Source organism: Ranitomeya imitator, chromosome 10, assembly GCF_032444005.1.
Source record: "Ranitomeya imitator isolate aRanImi1 chromosome 10, aRanImi1.pri, whole genome shotgun sequence".
In the NCBI taxonomy this organism is placed as follows: Eukaryota; Metazoa; Chordata; class Amphibia; order Anura; family Dendrobatidae; genus Ranitomeya; species Ranitomeya imitator.
The window spans coordinates 109678859-109706293 of record NC_091291.1 but is presented as its reverse complement, the minus strand read 5'-3'; the positions used below and the strand labels follow the sequence as shown (position 1 = coordinate 109706293).

Sequence of the window (27435 nt, the reverse complement as noted above, 5' to 3'; positions counted from 1 at the left end):
TTGTGATACAATCACAGTTTTCTCTGCTACATATCTAGCAGATCTCGGAATGCTGATCCCTGTATAACACCACCCACAACATTTACTGACAGCTTTCTGTGTACACTGTGCATAGGCAGAAAGTTGCTACTCAGTGTTGAAGGAATCCCTACGACTATGACTATGTGAGCACAGGTCCTTAAGCTTGTAGCGTCCTGGTGAGTAAAATGGTTGAACTGTCATCTGTGTGCTCCTGCATTCCTTCTACCACCACTGAAAGAAGAACCACTATGTCACAAGGGCCATTATCATCATATTCTTAAAGGGACGGGCAGCAGAACATCTTTCACCATTCAAAGTCATCAAATTCTTTGAGCAATATTGTATTTGTGTGTCAGGAATGTAACCCTCCTAAAAAAAAAATCAGTTAAAAGAAACCAATCAGAGGGTAATTGTAGAAGTTGAAGCTAGATTTACTCAAAAAAACAGCTTTAAAGTAAACTCGTCAGCACATTTTTACATATAATAGCGGTGCAGCTGTATACGCGCTTATCCCAAAATAAAATTAGACCTTTTTTTTTTCTAGATCCGCTCGATGTACCTGTCGTGAAAGATCTAGTGTAGAAGCCAAATGCAAATCAGGTTAAGGCCATGTCGTGGATTGCTTCAACCAGTTCTTTTGACACGCCCCCAGTGCACTTCTTGCCTGATTTGCATATAACTTCTACAGTAGATTTCTCATGATTGGCACAAAAAAGGTATTTTTTTATCAGGGATAAGTGCCTACACAGTGGTACTAATACTACTGTCATATTTAAAGCCTTGCTGAAATGTTCCCTTTAACCCCTGTGATCACTTGCTAATGATCTTTTTGCAGTCTAAGGGCACACACTCATCTGCGGAAATAACATCAGCCCCATGTTCCTGAAAAGTAGAACAAGTGTCATGTGAGTACAATGTGATTTTTCTCACCTAGCATCGGTATGACATCTGTATGACACGCGATTTTAACATGAGCTTTTACATACTGTAATTCTCTATGTAATTTCAAACTAGTTGAGTAACTAATTAAACAATCTCATATACAGATATATATAATTATAGATAGATGGCAATATGATATATAATCAGTGCAGTGCAGCTTACTGTAAATGTATTAAGCTCATAATTAAATAAATAAAAGAAAATGATTGCGTGGGGTCCCCCTTATTTTTCTTAGCCAGCTGAGGGAAAGCTGACAGCTGGTTGCTGATTTTTATAGCCTGAGACCTGACAGAATAACAAATCTGCAGGTGGTCGGGCATCTAGGAAATAGCGACCACAATATTGTGCAGTTTCACCTGTCTTTCACTAGGGGGACTTGTCAGGGAGTCACAAAAACATTGAACTTTAGGAAGGCAAAGTTTGACCAGCTTAGAGATGCCCTTAATCTGGTAGACTGGGACAATATCCTCAGAAATGAGAATACAGATAATAAATGGGAAATGTTTAAGAACATCCTAAATAGGCAGTGTAAGCGGTTTATACCTTGTGGGAATAAAAGGACTAGAAATAGGAAAAACCCAATGTGGCTAAACAAAGAAGTAAGACAGGCAATTAACAGTAAAAAGAAAGCATTTGCACTACTAAAGCAGGATGGCACCATTGAAGCTCTAAAAAACTATAGGGAGAAAAATACTTTATCTAAAAAACTAATTAAAGCTGCCAAAAAGGAAACAGAGAAGCACATTGCTAAGGAGAGTAAAACTAATCCCAAACTGTTCTTCAACTATATCAATAGTAAAAGAATAAAAACTGAAAATGTAGGCCCCTTAAAAAATAGTGAGGAAAGAATGGTTGTAGATGACGAGGAAAAAGCTAACATATTAAACACCTTCTTCTCCACGGTATTCACGGTGGAAAATGAAATGCTAGGTGAAATCCCAAGAAACAATGAAAACCCTATATTAAGGGTCACCAATCTAACCCAAGAAGAGGTGCGAAACCGGCTAAATAAGATTAAAATAGATAAATCTCCGGGTCCGGATGGCATACACCCACGAGTACTAAGAGAACTAAGTAATGTAATAGATAAACCATTATTTCTTATTTTTAGTGACTCTATAGCGACAGGGTCTGTTCCGCAGGACTGGCGCATAGCAAATGTGGTGCCAATATTCAAAAAGGGCTCTAAAAGTGAACCTGGAAATTATAGGCCAGTAAGTCTAACCTCAATTGTTGGTAAAATATTTGAAGGGTTTCTGAGGGATGTTATTCTGGATTATCTCAATGAGAATAACTGTTTAACTCCATATCAGCATGGGTTTATGAGAAATCGCTCCTGTCAAACCAATCTAATCAGTTTTTATGAAGAGGTAAGCTATAGGCTGGACCACGGTGAGTCATTGGACGTGGTATATCTCGATTTTTCCAAAGCGTTTGATACCGTGCCGCACAAGAGGTTGGTACACAAAATGAGAATGCTTGGTCTGGGGGAAAATGTGTGTAAATGGGTTAGTAACTGGCTTAGTGATAGAAAGCAGAGGGTGGTTATAAATGGTATAGTCTCTAACTGGGTCGCTGTGACCAGTGGGGTACCGCAGGGGTCGGTATTGGGACCTGTTCTCTTCAACATATTCATTAATGATCTGGTAGAAGGTTTACACAGTAAAATATCGATATTTGCAGATGATACAAAACTATGTAAAGCAGTTAATACAAGAGAAGATAGTATTCTGCTACAGATGGATCTGGATAAGTTGGAAACTTGGGCTGAAAGGTGGCAGATGAGGTTTAACAATGATAAATGTAAGGTTATACACATGGGAAGAGGGAATCAATATCACCATTACACACTGAACGGGAAACCACTGGGTAAATCTGACAGGGAGAAGGACTTGGGGATCCTAGTTAATGATAAACTTACCTGGAGCAGCCAGTGCCAGGCAGCAGCTGCCAAGGCAAACAGGATCATGGGGTGCATTAAAAGAGGTCTGGATACACATGATGAGAGCATTATACTGCCTCTGTACAAATCCCTAGTTAGACCGCACATGGAGTACTGTGTCCAGTTTTGGGCACCGGTGCTCAGGAAGGATATAATGGAACTAGAGAGAGTACAAAGGAGGGCAACAAAATTAATAAAGGGGATGGGAGAACTACAATACCCAGATAGATTAGCGAAATTAGGATTATTTAGTCTAGAAAAAAGACGACTGAGGGGCGATCTAATAACCATGTATAAGTATATAAGGGGACAATACAAATATCTCGCTGAGGATCTGTTTATACCAAGGAAGGTGACGGGCACAAGGGGGCATTCTTTGCGTCTGGAGGAGAGAAGGTTTTTCCACCAACATAGAAGAGGATTCTTTACTGTTAGGGCAGTGAGAATCTGGAATTGCTTGCCTGAGGAGGTGGTGATGGCGAACTCAGTCGAGGGGTTTAAGAGAGGCCTGGATGTCTTCCTGGAGCAGAACAATATTGTATCATACAATTATTAGGTTCTGTTGAAGGATCTGGGTATTTATTATGATGGAATATAGGCTGAACTGGATGGACAAATGTCTTTTTTCGGCCTTACTAACTATGTTACTATGTTACTATGTTACTATGAGAAGGGGGTAATAAACAAGGAGCTTCCCAGGCTACTAATAATAGCTCACAGATGTAAACTTGATTTTTACTGGTTATTAACCAGTAACCACCCTAAAACATGACGTGTGGTCCCCGGTATAATTAATAACCAGCAAAGGCTAAGGCAGACAGCTGCAATTATATTAATAGTGTAGGAAAGGGCCATGGATATTGGCCCCCATCCCAGTCTGAAAACATCAGCTGCCCCAGAAATTGTGCATCCATTAGATGCACCAATTATGGCACTTAGCCTCGCTGTTCTCTCTTGCCCTGGTGCGGTGATAATATTGGGGTTGATGTCAGCTTTGTAATGTCAAGCCCATGGATTAGTAATGGAGAGGCATCTATAAGACACCCCCCACAAGTCACATAAAACGCGACTGCTCAGCCAGGAGACACTGAGCTGCGTGTGCGAAAGCAGCTTCAGTGCCAAGTGTTGACGTCAGTAAGGTGACTGAAGTACATAGATGAACTCCGATGACCTCACTGATGTCGCCGATCACTGTCTGAGAAATTCTCATGCAGCTAGCGGTAACGTCACTGATTTGACCACGTCATTTTTGGGGGGGTCACCTCTTGTTAATAATCAGTAAAGGCTAAGTAGACAGCTGTGAGCCGATGTTAATAGCCTGGGAAGCTCCATGTTTATTATCCCCTTCCCAGGCTATAAACATCAGCCCCAGCTGTCAGCTTCACCTCAGCTGGTTAAGAATAATATAGGGGACCCCACTCCATTTTTTATTATCTATATATCTCTTCTATTCTATTCTGATGGGTCACACTGTGAATTTACTGTACTCAGCAGATAAAATGTCGGGTTTTCTATATGATGGGTGAGTAAAAATTGGATGGCGCATGCAAGGTCTGTGTGCCATGTGACTTTTTTTTTTTTTTTATCAGTCCGATCCAAGCTGAGAAAAAAATTGCAGATGAGCAAAGAATCATTGACTAACATTAGTCAGAGTGAAAGCCGATATATATATATTTTTTTTACCGATTGCACTCGTCCCTTTTCAATGTAGTTGAGTATGAGCCATAAGGGATGAAGCGATTGGAAAGAGAAGTCATCCTGGCTGTGCCATAATCCCTAACAGTCTGGTATGATTGACGTCCTCTGAGGGCAGGGTGTATCATCAAAAAAAAACCTGCGCATGCGCTGTTGTTTTCTATTTTTTGCCCATGCTGAGAGTAGCCGCTCACATTTACCAATTTTGCTAAAGAATTTTACCTTCTTAGAAATATTTCCAAAGTATAATACACACATTGGGCAAAACTGAAGCCAGGGCAAATCTACCCGGCCTCACTGCACCTGCGCCGGATCGAGAATATAAGACGACAGCCATGGAATTTTTGACAAATGTTTTCCATTTTGATGAGATCATATGATGTTAGGCAATAAAACAACATTTGGATTACACATATCACTTTATTATCAGCCACCGCTCATGGTGATCGGGACCTCCGTGGGAAACCAATGGTCATAAGTAATACCGCCATCCTGTGCACAACAGGCTCAATTGCCAGCAATCAGAAGCCAATGTCAAACAAGGCATTTGAGATAACATATTCCCATCAAGCATTTCAGTTTACGGATACACATTATCACAGATATAACAAATAGTTGTGATGCATTTGTAGGGGTGGGGGGTTGCATCGGTTTGGCCTCTTCATCTCTTGGCCATACAGCTTACAATCAGTATTGGAGGACCTATCCTGTCTGACATTAGCAGACAACCAATTGATGTGAATGGGAAACATGTGTCATTCCTTGTTTGTCCTCCGGAGGTGCTGCAGGTAAACATAACACTCAATGCCAGGTTTATCTACTGGTCTCTGGGGGTCAAACATTGTGATCACTTTATTGTTAAGGGACGCTAGGGATTGTCCAAAATGGAGAACCCCTTTAAACACATTAGTTCTTTATATGGTCACAGATAGTTTATTCCTATCACATTAGAACATATAGCAATCATGACAGGGGAAGACGCACAGGATTGTGACGTGTTATTTGTGTAATGGGATGGAGAGAAAATTCTAACAGAAAGGGAGCACCATAATAAGCAGGGCTTATACAAATGATTTCCTGGTGTGGGAGGGCTTATACAAATGATTTCCTGTTGTGGGTGGGGCTTATACAAATGATTTTCTGGTGTGGGTGGGGCTTATACAAATGATTCCTGGTGTGGGTGGGGCTTATACAAATGATTTCCTGGTGTGGGTGGGCTTACACAAATGATTTCCTGGTGTGGGTGGGGCTTATACAAATGATTTCCTGGTGTGGGTGGGGCTTATACAAATGATTTCCTGGTGTGGGTGGGGCTTATACAAATGATTTCCTGGTGTGGGTGGGACTTATACAAATGATTTCCTGGTGTGGGTGGGGCTTATAAATGGCTTTTCCTGTGTGGGTAGGGCTTATACAAATGATTTCCTGGTGTGGGTGGGGCTTATACAAATTATTTTCTGGTGTGGGTGGGGCTTATACAAATGATTTCCTGGTGTGGGTGGGGCTTATACAAATGATTTCCTGGTGTGGGTGGGGCTTATACAAATGATTTCCTGGTGTGGGTGGGACTTATACAAATGATTTCCTGGTGTGGGTGGGGCTTATAAATGGCTTTTCCTGTGTGGGTAGGGCTTATACAAATGATTTCCTGGTGTGGGTGGGGCTTATACAAATTATTTTCTGGTGTGGGTGGGGCTTATAAAAAGCTTTCCCTGGTGTGGGTGGGGCTTATAAATGGCTTTTCCTGTGTGGGTAGGGCTTATACAAAGTCTTCCCCTGTGTGGGCGGGGCTTATAATATACTGTTTCCTGGGTGGAATTTATACAAATACTTTTATTATGTAGGTGGGCTTATAAAAATTTTTTTTACTGTGTGGGAGGGGCTTTTCCAAATATTTTTCTGTGTGGGTGGGGTAACATAAAATGATTTTTCGGTGTATTTGGGGTTTATACAAATACTTTTATTATGCAGGTCGGCTTATAATTCCTTTTTTTACTGCGTGGGAGGAGCTTTTAACCCCTTACCGACCTCCGCCATACTATTACTGCGGAGGTCGGTACCCCTGCTTTGATGCGGGTTGCGGCGGTGAGCCCGCATCAAAGCCGGGACATGTCAGCTGTTTTGTACAGCTGACGTGCCCGCAATAGCGACAGGTGGAATCGCGATCTACCCGCCGCTATTAACTAGTTAAATGCCGCTGTCAAACGCTGACAGCGGCATTTAACCGGCGCTTCCAGCCATCGGGCCGGAAATGAGCGCATCGCCGACCCCTGTCACATGATCGGGGGTCAGCGATGCATCGGCATAGCAACCAGAGGTCTCTATGGTTGCTGATGCCGGCTTGCTGTGAGCGCCACCCTGTGGTCGGTGCTCATGGCAAGCCTGTAATTCAGCTACATAGGAGCGATCTGATGATCGTTGCTATGTAGCAGAGCCGATCAGGCTATGCCAGCTTCTAGCCTCCCATGAAGGCTATTGAAGCATGGCAAAAATAAAAAAAAAATGTTTAAAAAAATATGAAAAAAATAAACCACTTAGATAAAGCGTAACCTAGACATGTTTGGTGTCTATGAACTCGTAATGACCCGGAGAATCATAATGACCGGTCAGTTTTAGTATTTAGTGAATCTAGCAAAAAAAGCCAAACGAAAAACAAGTGTGGGATTGCACTTTTTTTGCAATTTCACCGCACTTGGAATTTTTTTCCCATTTTCATGTACACGACATGCTAAAACCAATGGTGTGGTTCAAAAGTACAACTTGTCCTGCAAAAAAACAAGCCCTCACATGGCCATATTGACGGAAAAATAAAAAAGTTATGGCTCTGGGAAGGAGGGGAGCGAAAAACGAGAATGCAAAAGCGGAAAAGGGCAAGGTCTTGAAGGGGTTAAAGAAATATTTATCCATGTGGGTGGGGTTACATAAAATGATTTTTCTGTGTATTTGGGGTTTATACAAATACTTTTTTGAGTGGGTGGAGCTCATGTAAATGTTTTCACTGTGTAGGTGTGACTTATACAAAAACTTTTCTGTTCCGGACTTATGAAAATGCTTTTCCTGTGTGGGTGGAGCTCATAGAAATGATTTTACTGTGTGGGTGGGGCTTATTCAAATACTGTTCGGTGTGGGTGCGGCTTATAAAAATGCTTTTGCTGTGTGGATGGAGCTTATACCAATGTTTTTACAGTGTGGGTGGGGCTTATTCAAATACTTTAGTGTGGATGAGGCTTAGGCCGAAGTCACACTAGAGCGTAATATGGACGAGTGCTATGCAATAAAAAATCGCATAGCACTCGGACCAATGTTAATCTATGGGGCAGCTCCTATTATCCGTTGTTTTCTCAGCCGTATTCAGGATCCGAGTGAAATCGCAGCATGCTGTGATTGTCAGCGTATCTCGGCCGAGAATCGCCAATGAAAGTCTATGGGGGTGAGAAAAAATCGGATTACACACGGACCATCAGTGTGACTTGCGAGAAATACGCAGCGGTGTTCTAGAGAAAAGCCGGCAATTCAGTGCGGTGTACAGTAAAATCACACTGACAGGTTAGAATAGAATAGCTAAAATTAATGTCTACACATAGTATAGGTATATACAAAAAAAAATTCCCACGCTCGAGTTTATATGAGTTTATGCCAGCAGGGGGCGCAGCACCGCAAGTCTAGGTAGCTACGTTCCCCCGCTTTCAATTCATTCCCCAGTTTTTACAGCCAGGAGCACAGCTGCATTAGCAGAGCTCCTGCTTGTAAAATTATTTAACCCCTTCTGATGGATTTACAGCGTGGGACTTGACTGTAACGCCGGAGAGGTATGGGATATTGTTGTTTTTTTATTTTAACTTTGCTTCAGGTGACAAGGGTCTTTAACTGGATTGAGCATTTAATAAACATATTACAACACACTGTGTCTTTATTTCACTAAAATACTTTTTCATAATGTGTGTGTGTTTTTTTAACCCTTTATTAATATAAGATTAATAATGGATAGGTGTCTTGTTGACACCTCTCCATTATTAACCAGGCTTAATGTCACCTTACAATAGCAAGGTGACATTAACCCTTTATTACCCCATATCTCACTGCTACTCCAGAGTGGGAAGAGAGTGGCCAAGTGCCAGAATAGGTGCATCTTCCAGATGTGCCTTTTCTGGGGTGGCTGGGGGCAGGTGTTTTTAGCCAGGGGGGGCCAATAACCATGGACCCTCTCCAGGCTATTAATATCTGCCCTCAGTCACTGGCTTTACTACTCTGGCGGAGAAAATTGCGCGGGAGCCCACGCCAGTTTTTTCCGGGATTTAACCCTTTAATTTAATAGATAGCCCAAATTTGACACAAAGACACTTCTTACATTACTAAAGAGGAATATGTAATAAAAGAAGGGATATGAGATGGTTTACTGTATGTAATCATGTCTCATATCCTGTTGGGTTTGTGAAGGAGATAGGAAAAGACGGCAATGGAATTACCGGCTTTTCTGCTATCTAGCGCTGTATGAAATATACATATATATGTATATATGTGTCTCACTGACATATATATATATATATATGTATATATGCATATATATATATATATATATATATAGACTGTATATATGTTTTCATGAATATTTGAGCCCATGGATCCATTCTATGTCCATTTTGCAAGCCGGCGAGATTTTCGTACGGATGACACACGGATAATTTTTGCAGAAAAAAATTGCATCCTCGCATTGAATACGGTTCACTGTTCAGGAAATTTTCTGCGTATCTCGGCCATAAAAAAGGAACCGTATTTTTATACGTTGTGTGTGACTCCGGCCTTATAAAAATTATTTTTCTGTGTGGGAGTGGCTTATAATAATGGCGTTACAGTGCGGGTGGGGCTTATACAAAGCTTTCATGTGTAGATGGAGCTTATAAAATGCTTTTCTTGTGTGGAAAGAGCTTATACAAATACTTTGCAGTATGGGTGAGGTTATATAAAATGTTTTCTTTGCGTGGGTGCAGCCTATAAAAAATGCTTTTCTGGGTGGGTGGGGCTTATACTGTGTGGGCGGGGCTAATTTTATCATGGGTGGGAATTCACATTTTTGGAAATCACACAGATGGCCTCACTGCCTGGCCCGTGTCCCATAAGTCATAAAGTTAGAAATATGATGAGAGTCCCATTTCAAGCAAAGGTTAAAAAAAAAAAAGTAAAATTTATAAAACGAAACAATGGCTACCTATATAAATAATAACAAAGCATTGTATATCAATGTGTATGGATGGAGTCAGGTGAACGTCCCGCTTTGCAGGTGTCTTCTCCATGTGGAATAAATATATCTTTGTGACAACTTTATTAGTCCGTTCTTCGCCATCTCCAGTGGCGTCTTCATCGGTGGTCAGCATCACACTCAGGATATGTGTTTTATGCCTATAATTCACAGTCAGAAGGTTGTATGCCCCTGGACAGAATAAATGATCCCTTTCAGGTTCCCGCTTTCACCTCAGGGCCTGCGGAAACAAAAGCCGCATATATCACCGAGAACTTACATATTTATATAGGTCGCAAAATGCACAGTTCGGTACTAATGGTGCTGGCAGGTCTCCGGACATTTTGGCAAAGGATATAGAAAGGGCAAACACCCCTGATATCAGTCATGCGAGGTGACAAGTCAGGGGTCCTAAGTATAGGGGGTGCAGAGGTAGCATGTACACCTGGACGCGGTGACTCAGGGGGCTCACGGGCCATAATAAGACTTCAGTATTATAAATGACACCTGACCGGAGCGGGGGTGGGGTGCTGGTTACAGATTTTGCATTCGGGCCCACAGGCGTCTGGTTATAACGCTGCTGCAAGGCAGGAGGGACGCAACGAAGACTCAGCCACTCAAAATACTCAAAACCACCACAAGGTGGCAGCATAATTGTAACTAAAAGACTGTTCAGACAGTCTTTTGATGCATTTTTGATGCATTTTTTTTTAAAGTGGATCCACTCCAAAATCATTCCTCTAAAACAGCAAAAAAAAAGAAAGCTTGTAAATCCTTTCCTATTCATTCCTATAGGAAATCTACATTGATCATATGATGAGGGGTTTTTTTAAGCATTTTTGTTTTAGTTAAAAAGCCTGGTGGAATGAAGAAAGTGCCTCTTACTTGAAGCAAGTCCTGAAAGAAACCGCTACAGACTAGGAAGCGTCTAATCAGAAGGCCGCAAAAAATGCATCAGGAAAACTCTTCCAAAATATCAGAACACCCTCAGACCAATGTGATTCTATGGGGACATTCTCAGGGCCGTTTTTCCCTCGGACTGAGACGATGGAAAAATATAAATCGCAGCATGTCCAAGTTTGCTCCAATTATCGGATCGCACTCGCTCCCATGCAAGTCAATGGATCCGTTGAAAACATCGGACTGCACTCGGATGACATCTGAGTACAGGCTGATTTTCATAGACTGGCAGAATGGAGAAGATGGAGACATTTTTTTTTTCTCTCCTCATCTGAAAAAAATCTGATCACACTGATCAGAGTATGATTTGCATAATCGACCCCATTTTCTCAGGTGAGAGAATACTCTGTCATGTGACTCAAGCCTTAGGAAAAGCCATCAATATCTATTTATGGGGGGGGGGCTGAATTCTTGATCCTTAAAGGGGTTTTCTCACAAACAAAGTTAATTTTAATCAGCATTTGAATCCATAGATCTTTGAATAATAATGGGGGAGGTGCCGGACTATTCTGCTCTTGGTCTATGGTCCGCAGCTAGAATGTTAAAGTATATTATCTGTGAAATGCTATGGCATATACCTGGTAGCCATTGTTTAGACAGGATCTGATTTATGCTGCCTGTGGTTTGTACAGCATGAATCAGCTAACAGGTTCCCTTTAAATTTCCAAATTCTCTGCCGCTCAGGGAGCCACCACTAGGGGGAGCTAAACGCATATGGATATATACAGTATATGACTTATTTGCAGGCAGCTCCCCCCAGTGGTGACTGCAGGTAGCTGCTTTGATAAACTCACGTGAAGTGGAACGTACTTCGGTCCATTTCTACCACCGGCCTCACAACATGGCGACGTTCCATAAAGTATGCAATGTTTGAAACATGTTTGCCATGAAATGTCATTAATTGTTCCCATATACAGTGATCCTTCTCCAAAAGGCAACCCCTGATCTAGAGGCGTCACTGTATTATAAAAGAGATTTTTTTTTTTTTACTTACGAGTATCTTCCCATTTTTCGAATAATTAGGATGGTGATCATGGCGCTTATTCCAAAGATGGATACGATGCCAGCTACTATTCCAACCAATGTGCCCAAATCAAGGCCACCTGCCAAATATAACAAAAAAATCATCAGTCCTTGCAACAAAACATGCGGAAATGTCAAACCCTGAGGGTCTGTTTCCACGATCAGGAAACGCTGCGTGTCTGACGCTGCATAGAGCCGCAGCGTCAGACACGCAGCGTCCAGATGTTACAGCATAGTGGAGGGGATTTAATGAAATCCCGTCTCCACTATGCGTGGTAACACGCACGCGGCGGCCCTGCGACTCCGGACATGCTGCGCGTCTTTTTAGATCGCAGCATGTCCGTATATCTTGCGGCGACGCTGCGTCGCCGCAAGATATAGCACAGGGCCCTATGGTGGGGAGCGATGATGCCTAATGTGTGCTGTGAACACATCCGGCATCATCGCGTCTCCAGAAGGGGGCGGGGCTTACCGCAGAGCGGCTAAGCCGCTCCGACGATACCGCCGGCTATCCTGATCGTGGACACGCAGCCTGAGGGTATGTGTCCACGGTCAGGATTGCATCAGGATTTGATCAGGATTTGACGCAGGTAAAATCTGCACTAAATCTGCACCTGAGGTCACTGGCAGGTCACCTGCGTTTTTCATGCGTTTTTTGACGCGTTTTTTTAATGCGGATTTGTGTGTTTTTTTGTAAGCTCAATAAAGATATACCAAAAAAAAAGGGTGATGTCATTTCTTGTCCAACCTCTTCATTTACATACTCCATTGAAGAATATACACACAGCTAGATAGATAGATAGATAGATAGATAGATAGATAGATAGATAGATAGATAGATAGATAGATGCGTTAGATGGATACAATAGATAGATACGATACATATCTATCGTATCTATCTATCATATGTATCTATGGATCTAGCTATCGTATTTATCTATGGTATCTATCTATTGGCATATCTATCTATTATCTACCGATATATTTATCTATCAATATATCTATATATAGATATATCGATAGATAGATATATTGATAGATAATAGATAGATAATAGAAAATAGATAATAGATAGATACGATAGATGGATCACACAAGCAGGAAACTCGGACGAGTCTCGCATCTTAATACCCGGCACTGCCGCGGGCACTCGTTACCGGAGTGTGCGGCTGCATGTATTTCTATGCAGCTGAATGCTCCGGTCCTGAGTGCCCGCGGCAGTGTCGGGTATTTACCCCGGCCTTAAATGCAATGTTTAATTTTAAAAAAAAAAGATTTGAAAAAAAAATGGCGTGGGCTCCCTCGAAATTTTCTGCGCCAGAGAGGGAAAGCCAGCGACTGGGGGACTGATATTCGTAGCCTGGGAAGGGGTTAATACCCATGGAGCTTCCCAGGCTATGAATATCAGCCCGCAGCTGTCTGCGTAGCCTTTACTGGCTATAAAAATAGGGGGACCCTCCCAAAAAAATGACGTGGGGTTCCCCTGTAATTTATAGCCAGAAAGGCTACGCAGACAGCTGCGGGCTGATATTCATGGCCTAGAGAGAGGCCATGGTTATTGCCCCCCCCCCCCCGGCTAAAAACACCTGCCCCCAGCCACCCCAGAAATGGCACATCTATTAAGATGCGCCAATTCCGGCGCTTAGCCATTCTCTTCCCACTCCCGAGTAGCGGTGGGATATGGGGTAATAAGGGGTTAATGACACCTTTAGGTGACATTAAGCCCGGTTAATATTGGCGAGGCGTCAATAAGACGCCTATCCATTATTAATCCTAGTAAAGTGTAAATAAAACACAGACACTAGAAAAAAGTATTTTAATGAAATGATTACACACACTTTTTGACCATATCTTTATTGTACGCTCAATCCTCTTGAAGACCCTCGTCCTGCAAAAAAGCAAAAAAACAAAAAAAAAACAAATTCATACTCCCTGTCCGCAGATATCCCATAACGAGTGTCCCACGACGAGTCCAGCTCTGCTACATCTTATGCCTGACATCCAGACATAGCAGAGCTTGTAGATGATCGCTGGAGATAACTCTCCACCGATCACTTACATTCTAGCACTCACGGTCAGCTGACCGTGAGAACCAGCCTAGTGTGACCGGAGATAACCCCCGGTCACGTGCACGGCAGTTCTCGTGGTAAGCTAAGTTATTGTGAGAACTTATCTTACCGCGAGAACTGTAGTGGACGGGGGGGCTTCCGGCGGCGGGACAGGTAAGCCGCCATGTGACATGTGTAGTAAGCTGCATTAACGCGGTTACTACGCGTTTCACTAATCATTAGATGCGGTTTTACCGCATCTAATGATTTTCTATGGGAAATTTACGGCAGAGAACGTCGCCGCACTGTAAACAGACAAGCTGCGTTCTGAAAAGACGCGCCGCATGTCCGTTTACGTGGGTCTGCCGCCTGGCTTTTTTAACACATAGTGGAGATGGGATTTCATGAAATCCCTTCCACTATGCTGTAACATCTGGACGCTGCATGTTTGACGCTGCGGCTCTATGTAGCGTCAAACACGCAGCGTTTCCTGAACGTGGACACATACCCTGACAGTGAGGGGATCTCCGGGATCCACAGTGTTGTACAAGTGCTTATAGATGCACCAGATCCCAGAACCGCAGGACTGTGGGATCCCTATTGGTTCCACATGCCCCCATAAACTGAATGGAAAGGTTACCAAATAGAGCAACCCTTTAAAAATAGGTTTATCATAAATACATGAATGCACTAATGAATCAGGAGCCTCACACTCTATCCCATCCCAATCAGAAGCCTCACACTCCATCACGTCCCAATCAGGAGGCTCTCTCTCCATCCCGTATATAGAAACACCATGAGCACAGCTATGGGGTGGTGCTAAGGTTAGGTTTCTAAACCATAGGTGCAGTAAATATAAACCTAGCACTCAGTTTAAATACATTGAACAAGGATTTAAATCCTTGTTCAATGCATTTAAGCTGAGTGCTAGGTTTATATTTACTTCACACTCGATGCTATCACAATCAGGAGCCTCACACTCCATCCCATCCCAATCAGGAGGCTCATCCTCTATCCCATCCCAATCAGGAGCCTCACTCTCCATCACGTCCCAATCAGGAGCCTCACACTCCATCCTATCCCAATCAGTAGGCTCACCATCCTTCCCGTCCCAATCAGGAGGCTCACTCTCCATCCCATCCCAATCAGGAGGCTCACTCTCCATCACGTCCCAATCAGGAGCCTCACACTCCATCCTATCCCAATCAGGAGCCTCACACTCCATCCTATCCCAATCAGGAGCCTCACACTCCATCCTATCCCAATCAGTAGGCTCACCATCCTTCCCGTCCCAATCAGGAGGCTCACTCTCCATCCCATCCCAATCAGGAGGCTCACTCTCCATCACGTCCCAATCAGGAGCCTCACACTCCATCCTATCCCAATCAGGAGCCTCACACTCCATCCTATCCCAATCAGGAGCCTCACTCTCCATCACGTCCCAATCAGGAGGCTCACACTCCATCCCACCCCAATCAGGAGGCTCACTCTCCATTGCGTCCCAATCAGGAGCCACACACTCCATCCCGTCCCACTCAGGAGCCTCACACTCCATCCCGTCCTAATCAGGTGCCTCACTCCATCCCGTCCCAATCAGGAGCCTCACACTCCATCCTATCCCAATTAGGAGCCTCACTCTCCATCACGTCCCAATCAGGAGGCTCACTCTCCATCCCATCCCAATCAGGAGGCTCACTCTCCATTGCGTCCCAATCAGGAGCCACACACTCCATCCCGTCCCACTCAGGAGCCTCACACTCCATCCCGTCCTAATCAGGAGCCTCACACTCCATCCTATCCCAATCAGGAGCCTCACACTCCATCCTATCCCAATCAGGAGCCTCACTCTCCATCACGTCCCAATCAGGAGGCTCACACTCCATCCCACCCCAATCAGGAGGCTCACTCTCCATTGCGTCCCAATCAGGAGCCACACACTCCATCTCGTCCCAATCAGGAGCCTCACACTCCATCCCGTCCTAATCAGGTGCCTCACTCCATCCCGTCCCAATCAGGAGCCTCACACTCCATCCTATCCCAATCAGGAGCCTCACTCTCCATCACGTCCCAATCAGGAGGCTCACTCACCATCCCATCCCAATCAGGAGGCTCACTCTCCATTGCGTCCCAATCAGGAGCCACACACTCCATCCCGTCCCACTCAGGAGCCTCACACTCCATCTCGTCCCAATCAGGAGCCTCACACTCCATCCCGTCCTAATCAGGAGCCTCACACTCCATCCTATCCCAATCAGGTGCCTCACTCCATCCCGTCCCAATCAGGAGCCTCACACTCCATCCTATCCCAATCAGGAGCCTCACTCCATCCCGTCCCAATCAGGAGCCTCACACTCCATCCTATCCCAATCAGGAGCCTCACTCCATCCCGTCCTAATCAGGAGCCTCACACTCCATCTCGTCCCAATCAGGAGCCTCACACTCCATCCCGTCCTAATCAGGTACCTCACTCCATCCCGTCCCAATCAGGAGCCTCACACTCCATCCTATCCCAATCAGGAGGCTCACACTCCATTCCATCCCAATCAGGAGCTTCACACTGCATCCAAACCTAATCAGGAGCCTCACTCTCCATCCCTCTCCTGATCTTGATGAATCGAACATTTAATCTTTTTTAAGAGTTTGCAATCACCATGATTGTCATAGCTATAGATATCTACAGTGGCTTGTCAGCGTATTCACCTCCTTTAGCATTTTCCATGCTTTGCTACCTCACAACCTGTGAAGCAAACAACAAAAAGGACAAAATAACTGAAAACTTCAGTGCATATAACTATTCTCCTGCTTAAGTCAGTACTTTGTGGAGCATGCTTATGCAGCAATTACAGCTGTGAGTCACTTTGGATAAGTCTATATGAGGTTTCCACGTCTTGTGAGTCGCCCGCCAGGGCCGTGAGGTACCCGGCACCGGGTCCGGTGTTCACAAGGGGATGTCACGGTGGCGACCCAGTCCGTGGCCCTGCGCGCCCATGTAAAACGGAAATTGAATAAAGTTTATGTTCGTGACGCCACCTGTGGTATTCGGTCAGTGGGGATCGACGCTGCTTAAAGGGGTCCTCTGGGGTGATGTTATGGCAGCTAGATGGTATAACTTCCCACAGGTGAAGTAGGTCCCCAGAGCTCCTGGTGTGTAGATGGAAGATGGTGCAGTAAAGAACGAGGACACAGGTTTGCAGTCTCTTTACCTGGTTTACTGAAGACTTCATGCAGCCACAGTCCAGGGTATCAGATCACAGGGCAGGCAGGGTCTGGCCGGCTTGGAAACAAATCCAGAGTTCCCCTTTAGCAGGTGGAGTTAAAAGCCGTCCTCTAGCGCGGTGGTGTTGTAGTTCCTTACTGCCTATGGCTTCAGATAAGGTCCTCACTGTTTTTCTCTGTCCCCCATATGGGATAGGACACAAACCCATATGGCAGGTGACTCGAGCCTTTTTACAGGGACTTTCATTCCCCGGGCTCTATGCGTCACTATGCCTCCTGGGTATTGAGGCGGACAGGTAACTTGCAGTTCAGCTGTCCTGCCGGTCTCTGCTGTAAGTCGTAGAGTCCCTTACAACCACGGTGTTCCGGCTACCGGTTATCTGCGCTTCAGAGGGAGGCAGCTCGTTCGCAGCTGGTCTCCCCTGATGTCACTCTCCTGTGCTTCGCTCTCCTTTAAGCTCACTGAACGATGTCCTTTCCTTCTGTATGTCTCTTCCTCCAGGTGCTGTAGTAATTCAGACTACAGGGCCCCTTCAGACCTCCTGACATTCTATGTTGATCTGCACTCTCCTCTGTCTCTCTCTGACTTTCCCTCCATACCACAATATATATAGGGGAGTCACCTAGGAATAGGATCAAAAGCTCCCCCATGTGGTCTGGAGTGTGAACATGTTGTGTGCATTGTGATTACCTGATAGAGAGATATCCTTCATCGCTTCCAAGCATAACATCACTCTCCCCATGAGGAAAGCAATGTCACTGTGACGACCAGGACCCTGGGGCATCACACTTGCAACAGGGATTTTTTTCCCATTCCTCAAGGCAAAACTGCTCTAGCTCCTTCACGTTAGATGTTTCCTCTGGTGAACAGCAATCTTCAAGTCTGACCATAGATTCTCAATTGGATTAAGGTCTGGGTTTTGACTAGGCCACTCCAAAACATTTACACATTTCCCCTTAAAACCACTCAAGTGTTGCTTTAGCAGTCTGCTTTGGAGCATTGTCTTGTTGGAAGGTGAACCTCTGTCCCAGTCTCAATTTACTGTCAGACTGAAACAGGTTTTGCTCAAGAATATCCCTGTATTTCGCACCATCCATCTTCCCCCTCAACTCAGATCATTTTCCCTGTCCCTGCTGCTGAAAAACATCCCCACAGCATGATGCTGCCACCACCATGTCTCACTTTAGGGATGCTGTTCTTGGGGTGATGAGCTGTGTTGGTTTGGTGCCAGACGTAGCATTTACCTGGTGTGGGTGAATACTTTCACAAGCCACTATACAGTACAGACTTAAAATTTTGGGGAAAAGCAGGAATCTAATCCACAAATGTATCCCTAAATGCAAAGCAGCACAGAACATTGATGCTCAGCTGAGTGTTGACCACTTCCTCTAGCAACTAGCAGAATTGTGAATCCAGCTCTGGGGTATGTTGCAGGCTGTGGCTCAGGAGCTGTAAAACATCATACCTTCAGGATCTTCTATAACCACTGTATTATATGTTGTGTTTTCCAAGCTCTGTGTGTCTGTTTCCGCAGTGAAGGATCTGGCTGTGCTGCTACCATACAGACTGGTCACATTGAGGTCTGTCTCAAGAGTCTAAATAAGAAAAGATTAATAAGAAAATTCAGGTTGAAATTTTACCTAGAAGGGCAACATTTGTCTTAAAGGGGGTTGTTCAGAAATTTCAGTTGGTGGACTTTCCTAAGAAATATTGTGGATTTCAGCAGAATCATTCAGCACTCAGGTATTGTGGAATAATTAACTGTTTTACCTGGCACATACAGTAACCATTATCTTCTTCATCATCAATATGGAAGATTACACCCTTTGGTTGTTTTTGTCCGCGTGCCGGACTGGAACAGCCAGAGGGCCGGATGTGGCCCATGGGCCAGGGTCATACGATGCAGTCTATAGGAACTACTACAAATATCAATATACTGGAACAGCTAAGACAGTGTCATCTGCTGTCCCTCCACCATAGCTGTAGCTGTTTCTCCAACCATCAGTGTAGATCTATTCAGCATCCCTCAGGGATCATCACCGATCAACATAAGACATGATGTGGCCCCCTACTTCAGCTACGTACAGGACCGTGCATGGATATACAATCAAGGATAGGACATCAATATTTGGTTGGAGAACTATCAGCACCCCTGCTGAGTGAAGGTGGGGGCTGTTACAGAGGATATGTAGGTATAATGTGAGATAGACTGGTGATAAACTGAGAAGGTGGTGAGTGTCACTCAGCTGATTGGCAGGAATTACGGGATTTAGACCCCCATAAATATTGATGGCCCGTTTAAAGGGAATGTGTCACATTGTTTTTGTTACCCCATCTGGGAGCAGCATGAAATAGAGGCAGAGACCCCGAATCCAAATATATGTCACTTACTGGGCTGCTTGCTGCAGTTTTGATAAAAATCACAGTTTTCTCTTCTGCAGATCTACCAGTCATCTGAATGCTGAGCTCTGTATAACCCCGCCCACACCTGTGATTGGTGTAGACTGTGCATTGGTAGAAAACTGCCAATAACTGTTGGGGGTGGGGTTGTACAGAGCTGAAAAATATAGAGGACTACATGACAGAAGGTGCTTTTAAAACTGTGATTGTGTGAAAACTACAGCAAGTAGCCCAGTAAATGATACCTCACTGTAATCACGGTTTCTGTCTCTATATCACGCTGCTCTCAGATTAGGTGGCAAAAACCTCCGGACAGATTCCCTTTAAGGACTCTTTACATAGGTCATAACCGGGTGTTTGGGCAATGTATAGAAATCACACAGTGCTCCTTAACCTAAACTAAAGTGGGAGTCAGGATAGAGAAAAAGGATTATTCTGGATCTTACGAGCTGAATGTTTTTTTGCATTCTGTACTCACTTGAGTTTGAGTTTCTGTCGAGTCTGTGAAGGTTTTCTCTGTAACATCCAATGTTTCTGCTTCATTATCCTCTAAAGTTACAACTGGAAACACAAAATATTAATTAAAGACAAGCCGCAGATATATGGAACTGGAATAATTTCATTTTCTGGGCCTTACTGAGAGATACTGCTGGGAAGGAATAAATTCAGCATCCAAAAGGATGTATGTATGGTAAAATACAGATTTATTCAAACCGAGATAAATTGATGACCCGTTTCTGATCAAGAGCGATCCTTACTAATAGAAGATACTAAACTCGTTTATGCTGCAGGACAAGGAAGGGAAGGAAACAGGTACAACATAAAAAGAGCCTGGAAAAATGGTGTCCTGTTAACAGTCCCAAGAGAAAGAGGGAGAGAGAGTCCCCATTGACTTCTATGGGGTTCGGGATCAAGTTTGGTACCGTTCTGGTACCAGAACCGAACCTTGGAATAAAGTTCACTCAAAACCGACGAACCCGAACGTCCACATGTCCGCTCATAGGGCGGCACGGTGGCGCAGTGGTTAGCACAGCAGCCTTGCAGCGCTGGAGTCCTGGGTTCGAACCCCACCAAGGACAACATCTGCAAAGAGTTTGTATGTTCTCTCCGTGTTTGCGTGGGTTTCCTCCGGGCACTCCGGTTTCCTCCCACATTCTAAAAAGACATGCTGATAGGGAATTTAGATTGTGAGCCCCATCGGGGACAGTGATGATAATGTGTGCAAAAAAATGTAAAGCGCTGCGGAATATGTTAGCGCTATATAAAAAATAAAGATTATTATCCCTACTCTTAATCGATTTGGCACACCTTACTCCAGAAGGCCAGAGGTTTAAAGAGTAATCATCTTTTATTATTAAATATATATATATATCTCATTGGCATACTTGAAAATAAGAAACTTTGTAATATATCTTATCAGAGAAATCTGCTTCTTTCTCCTCCTGGATTGATCTCTCATTCTCAAACCTTCTCAATTCATGTGCATTCAGTGAATACATATTTTTCCATTGCTGAGATAGGAGGTGGCTGTTGATGCCCATAAGGTTCTATGGATAACTGTTGATTCAGAACTTGCACAAGAATGTCTGTGTCTGCCTCTAGCTCCTCCCCAGAATGTCTGTGTCTGCCTCTAGCTCCTCCCCAGAATGTCTGTGTCTGCCTCTAGCTCCTCCCCAGAATGTCTGTGTCTGCCTCTAGCTCCTCCCTAGAATGTCTGTGTCTGTCTCTAGCTCCTCCCTAGAATGTCTGTGTCTGCCTCTAGCTCCTCCATAGAATGTCTGTGTCTGCCTCTAGCTCCTCCCTAGATTGTCTGTGTCTGCCTTCTAGCTCCTCCCTAGAATGTCTGTCTGCCTCTAGCTCCTCCCCTGAATGTCTGTCTTTGCCTCTAGCTCCTCCCTAGATTGTCTGTGTTTGCCTCTAGCTCCTCCCTAGAATGTCTGTCTTTGCCTCTAGCTCCTTCCTAGAATGCCTGTGTCTGCCTCTAGCTCCTCCCCAGAATGTCTGTGTCTGCCTCTAGCTCCTCCCTAGAATGTCTGTCTGCCTCTAGCTCTTCCCTAGAATGTCTGTGTCTGCCTCTAGCTCCTCCCCAGAATGCCTGTGTCTCCCTCTAGCTCCTCCCTAGAATGTCTGTGTCTGCCTCTAGCTCCTCCCTAGAATGTCTGTGTCTGCCTCTAGCTCCTCCCTAGAATGTCTGTGTCTGCCTCTAGCTCCTCCCCAGAATGTCTGTGTGTGCCTCTAGCTCCTCCCTAGAATGTCTGTGTCTGTCTCTAGCTCCTCCCTAGAATGTCTGTGTCTGCCTCTAGCTCCTCCCTAGAATATCTGTGTCTGCCTCTAGCTCCTCCCCAGAATGTCTGTGTGTGCCTCTAGCTCCTCCCTAGAATGTCTGTGTGCCTCTAGCTCCTCCCTAGAATGTCTGTCTGCCTCTAGCTCCTCCCTAGAATGTCTGTGTCTGCCTCTAGCTCCTCCCTAGAATGTCTGTGTCTGCCTCTAGCTCCTCCCTAGAATGTCTGTGTCTGCCTCTAGCTCCTCCCTAGAATGTCTGTGTCTGCCTCTAGCTCCTCCATAGAATGTCTGTGTGTTCCTCTAGCTCCTCCCTAGAATGTCTGTGTCTGCCTCTAGCTCCTCCCTAGAATGTCTGTGTCTGCCTCTAGCTCCTCCCTAGAATGTCTGTGTCTGCCTCTAGCTCCTCCATAGAATGTCTGTCTGCCTCTAGCTCCTCCCTAGAATGTCTGTGTCTGCCTCTAGCTCCTCCCTAGAATGTCTGTGTGTTCCTCTAGCTCCTCCCTAGAATGTCTGTATCTGCCTCTAGCTCCTCCCTAGAATGTCTGTGTCTGCCTCTAGCTCCTCCCTAGAATGTCTGTGTGTTCCTCTAGCTCCTCCCTAGAATGTCTGTGTCTGCCTCTAGCTCCTCCCTAGAATGTCTGTGTCTGCCTCTAGCTCCTCCCTAGAATGTCTGTGTCTGCCTCTAGCTCCTCCCTAGAATGCCTTTCTCTGCCTCTAGCTCCTCCCTAGAATGTCTGTGTCTGCCTCTAGCTCCTCCCTAGAATGTCTGTGTCTGCCTCTAGCTCCTCCATAGAATGTCTGTGTCTGCCTCTAGCTTCTCCCTAGAATGTCTGTGTCTGCCTCTAGCTCCTCCATAGAATGTCTGTGTCTGCCTCTAGCTTCTCCCTAGAATGTCTGTGTCTGCCTCTAGCTCCTCCCTAGAATGTCTGTGTCTGCCTCTAGCTTCTCCCTAGAATGTCTGTGTCTGCCTCTAGCTCCTCCATAGAATGTCTGTGTCTGCCTCTAGCTCCTCCATAGAATGTCTGTGTCTGCCTCTAGCTCCTCCCTAGAATGTCTGTGTCTGCCTCTAGCTTCTCCCTAGAATGCCTTTCTCTGCCTCTAGCTCCTCCGTAGAATGTCTGTGTCTGCCTCTAGCTCCTCCCTAGAATGTCTGTGTGTTCCTCTAGCTCCTCCCTAGAATGTCTGTGTCTGCCTCTAGCTCCTCCCTAGAATGTCTGTGTCTGCCTCTAGCTCCTCCCTAGAATGTCTGTGTCTGCCTCTAGCTCCTCCCCAGAATGTCTGTGTCTGCCTCTAGCTCCTCCCTAGAATGTCTGTGTCTGCCTCTAACTCCTCCCCAGAATGTCTGTGTCTGCCTCCAGCTCCTCCCTAGAATGTCTGTGTCTGCCTCTAGCTCCTCCCTAGAATGTCTGTGTCTGCCTCTAGCTCCTCCATAGAATGTCTGTGTCTGCCTCTAGCTCCTCCCTAGAATGTCTGTGTCTGCCTCTAGCTCCTCCCTAGAATGTCTGTGTCTGCCTCTAGCTCCTCCCTAGAATGTCTGTGTCTGCCTCTAGATCCTCCATCCTCCATCGAATTTTACAAGCACCAACTGTCATCTCTCATCTCGGTAATAACACAATCTGTCTCCACTGAATACCAATTTTACTCATGAATTGGAAGTGAAGGATCAATTCTGGAGGATAAAAAGGCAGATTTCTCGGATAAGATATACTACAAAATGACGATTATTCTTTAAGACTTGCAACTAAAACACCCAAGAATCTTGAATCTATAGATTTTTGTAGCCACAAAATCATAAATGTTGACTGAATACAGGCAACGGCAGATAAGAAGGAGAGGCCAAAACTATTGTTTGGCCCAGGGACCTATTTGAGAATGTTATGACCCTCACACCTACTTAAAGGCCTCTGTCCGCCTTCTTCTTCCAATCAATCAGTTTCACACTAGAGATCACATGTCGTGTGGTAATTGATGGGGTATGGTGGAATCTGTCACTGCCCTATATTAACGTCTTCGAAATGCGGTATTGTGGTATTACACGTTGCCTATTCTGAAAAGCCAAAAATATTCTAGGCAATTGCTTTATATAGTGGGACCCCTATCAGTGCACCCTACGAAGCCAGTCTAAATTTAGGGGTGCAGAAGAAGCAGTTGCCTCTTGGAGGGATGAAAAAGGCCCCTCTGTCAGTTAAGAAAACACCAGTAGTATACAAGTCACAACTTTGCCTCCTTGATTAATTTCATACTAAAATTAAAAATGCAGGAAAACATCGTTAAAAAAAAAAAACTAATACTACACCCTCCCCCTTTTCAGTTCTGACCTGCCCACGAGGAGTCACCGGAGCTGGAGATCTTCTGTGTATAGATGGCAAGGGCTGTTTCTTTGGTTAATATAAAATTATTACTCATGGTAAAAAAAAAAATAGTATCTCACTTTTGGAGTTAATTCACAATGCCACACCCTACTCCTCTGCAAGTCTGCCCCGCCCATGAGGAGTCACCTAAGGTTGGAGACATTGAGTCTATGGACCACATGGGATGCTTCTCTGTTCTCCATGTAAATTATTACTCTTGGTCAAAAAATAAAATTCATGTGCTTGTTATTTTCATACCCAGCGTTCAGTGCTGCAAAAGTATTACTTATACTTCTATTATTAACTATTAACAGTCTGTTTAAATAATAATCAGCAAATTCCTCTACCGCCACCATCTATATAAAGCCCAGGGAAATATTGAGCATCAGAAAACCTAGTCCGTCCGTGTACTCCCGGGTAAAATCAGACGCTATTATGTCAGTGAGAAGAACATATCATTTTTAGAAGCGGCTCACCCTGCATGCCAGGGAAAGACGGAAAAAAAACATTCTTAGTTACAAGAAACCTCAGTCTCTGCAAACAAGTTTTCCTTTGACTGTGGATGGTCAGTAACTGGGGTGGAACACAAATGTTTATATGGAAGCGGCAAACGAAAAGTGATTTATAGAGTTGAGAATACGTCAATTATTAAACTTTCTTCTATAAAAAGTATTCACCCACACTAACCTTTTTTTCATTTTCTTTTTTTACTAAATTAAATTAAAGAGATTCAATGATTGTTTGACATTAACAGAAGAAAATGATACATTCACTTTTCTTTTATAGGATTAGTTGAAAGAATTCAGCATTTGCTGAAACGTGCAGCTTCAAAAACCAACTGGTTCTTTCGATGTACACATAGAATTTACTTGTTTCCATGGTAACAGACTACAAATAAACTTTGTGTAGTCTGATCCTGCAAGCTACCTGCGATTTATACCCTACTTCTGTTTATACATGATCCATTGGGGTTCTATCGGTTATTTTAATATTTTTGACTGCAAGAATAATGCAGTTTGTAGAGCTAAACTTGTTGTCAACGAATACTGGGATAAAGCTCCATTAAAACTTAATGGTGTCTATTGGTAACAGTTTGGAAACAAAAACAATATAAGCTATGAAACTAGTGTGAATAATGTCATGATCCAGGCCGGGGTTTGATTCTTGTTATTTTCTCCCCGGTCAGGTCATGCGGGGGTTAACCTTCTCTGCCTCGTTTTGGGCTCTGTGTGGCTATTTCAGTCTGCTGTGGCCTGGAGACCAATCTCAGTGATAGTTCACGCTCCCAGGCTAGAGCAGCTGATCCCTTGATACCGTGCTTGTTCTCTGCCCGTGTACTCTGTTCATGTGACTTCCCTTTACATGTATAGTCAGTGATAATGTAAGCTGCTGCAGTGCAGTATAGCGCAACCTCCACCAGGGGATGCTGGTGAAGGAAGAGAGGTTGCACACACAGCGCAGCAACACTGAGCAGCAGCACAAGCGCCACCAAGTGGCGAAAGAGTGGTCAGACGAGCCGAGTCAGAAACCGTCAGGACAAGTAATACCAAAGGTCACAGCAATACACGTGTGTTGTGAATTCTGTTGTCGAACTCCCTCCTGTGGTCGTGAATGGTACTTCGGTGAGTTCTGTCTATGGGCTCCCTCTGGTGGCTGTGAGTGGAGCTGCTTCTTCTGAGGTTCCTTACACAGGTGACGTGGGTTATCCTTTGGTTGGCTGCTCTATTTAACTCCTCTCAGATCGTTACTCCAGGCCAGCTGGCAATGTTTTTGCATTCGTTCAGTTCGCTCCTGGATCTCTCTGGTGACCTGCCTTCTCCTGCAGAAGCTAAGTTCCTTATAGTCTTATTTTGTTCTCTGTTTTCTTGTCCAGCTGGTTTTCATGATTTTGTCTTGCTAGCTGGAAGCTCTGGGATGCAGAGTGGCCCCTCCGCACCGTGAGTCGGTGCGGAGGTCTTTTTTGCACACTCTGCGTGGTCTTTTGTAGGTTTTTGTGCTGATCGCAAAGTTACCTTTCCTATCCTCTATCTATTTAGTAAGTCTGACCTCCCTTTGCTGAAACCTGTTTCATCTCTGCGTTTGTGACTTTCATCTTACTCACAGTCAATATATGTGGGGGGCTTCCTTTACCTTTGGGGAATTTCTCTGAGGCAAGGTAGGCTTTATTTTCTATCTCTAGGGCTAGATAGTTCTTAGGCTGTGACGAGGCGCCTAGGTCTGGTCAGGAGCGCTCCACGGCTATTTTTAGTGTGTGTGATAGGATTAGGCTTGCGGTCAGCAGAGCTTCCACATCCCAGAGCTCGTCCTGTATGAGGTTTAACTATCAGGTCATTCCAGGTGCTCCTAACCACCAGGTCATAACACACGTGGTCAAATACAAGACAGAAGTCAAAGCCAGATGGGAGCAGATATAACCGAGACGAGAGACAGTAAAACAGGTCAGATGACAAGCCAGGTCACATACCAAGAGGTCCAAGAACAGGGAGCAAACACTAAGACAAAGCAATGTGGCAGGAAAGGGAAGTCACAGGAACAGAGTACACAGGCAGAGGACAAACACGGTATCAAGGGGTCAGCTGCTCTAACCTGGGAGCATGAACTATCACTGATATTGGCCTGCAGGCCACAGCAGTCTGAAATAGCCACACAGTACCCTTAACGAGGCAGAGAAGGTTAACTCCCGCATGACCAGACCGGGGAGAAAAATAACAAGAAACAAACCCTGGCCTGGATCATGACAAATAATGCCTATAGCAGGTCACAGGCATAGAAGTGTGATGTTGATCAGATAATTCTTTTTTTTTGTATCTCTCATCTCTATTGCTGGCACCCAATTTCTTCAGATAAAGAAAAGTAAATGTCGTGTCTGTAGCATTTAAGCATATTTAAATTTTGAAGATGAGGATACTTGAGAAAAGATCCACAATTCCCAGGCGCTGCCAAGAAATGTGGAGACTGGAGATGCATGAATGGGATTTTTATTCATACTACGCAGAACCTGTTCGACTCCTTCTTCAGGTTCAATAAAACAGGAAATTCCTCCTCCAGTTAAGTAGGGAATGGAGATGACATATACAGTATAAATCATTATTAAAATTAATAAATGAATTATCACTTACAAAGAATTCAGTATGTATTGTTAAAATATATATATAAAATTTTAAGTGGTTGTCCAGGACAGGCATATCGAAGACCAATCCACAGGATTGGTTTCGGGTTCACCCACCGTTTCCATTTGGAAGCCATAGGAGCATGTTGGGTGTCTGGCCTCCACCTGTCTTACATTGACTACCTATGAGTCCTCAACAACCAATTTA

General features: G+C 44.4%; 1 protein-coding gene across 1 annotated transcript in view; it reads right to left on the bottom strand.

Moving 5' to 3' along the window:
- Positions 1–9297: 9297 nt before the first annotated feature.
- The window catches only part of PDPN (podoplanin), a 43355-nt gene continuing 25217 nt past the window's right edge, over positions 9298–27435 (bottom strand). The window contains exons 2-5 of the mRNA XM_069741051.1: positions 19963–20045; positions 18550–18679; positions 11791–11899; positions 9298–10077 (exon numbers count right to left, since the gene is read on the bottom strand). Coding sequence (XP_069597152.1) covers positions 10071–10077; positions 11791–11899; positions 18550–18679; positions 19963–20045 — 329 coding nt within the window. The 3' untranslated portion in view covers positions 9298–10070. The remainder of the gene's footprint in view (positions 10078–11790; positions 11900–18549; positions 18680–19962; positions 20046–27435) is intronic.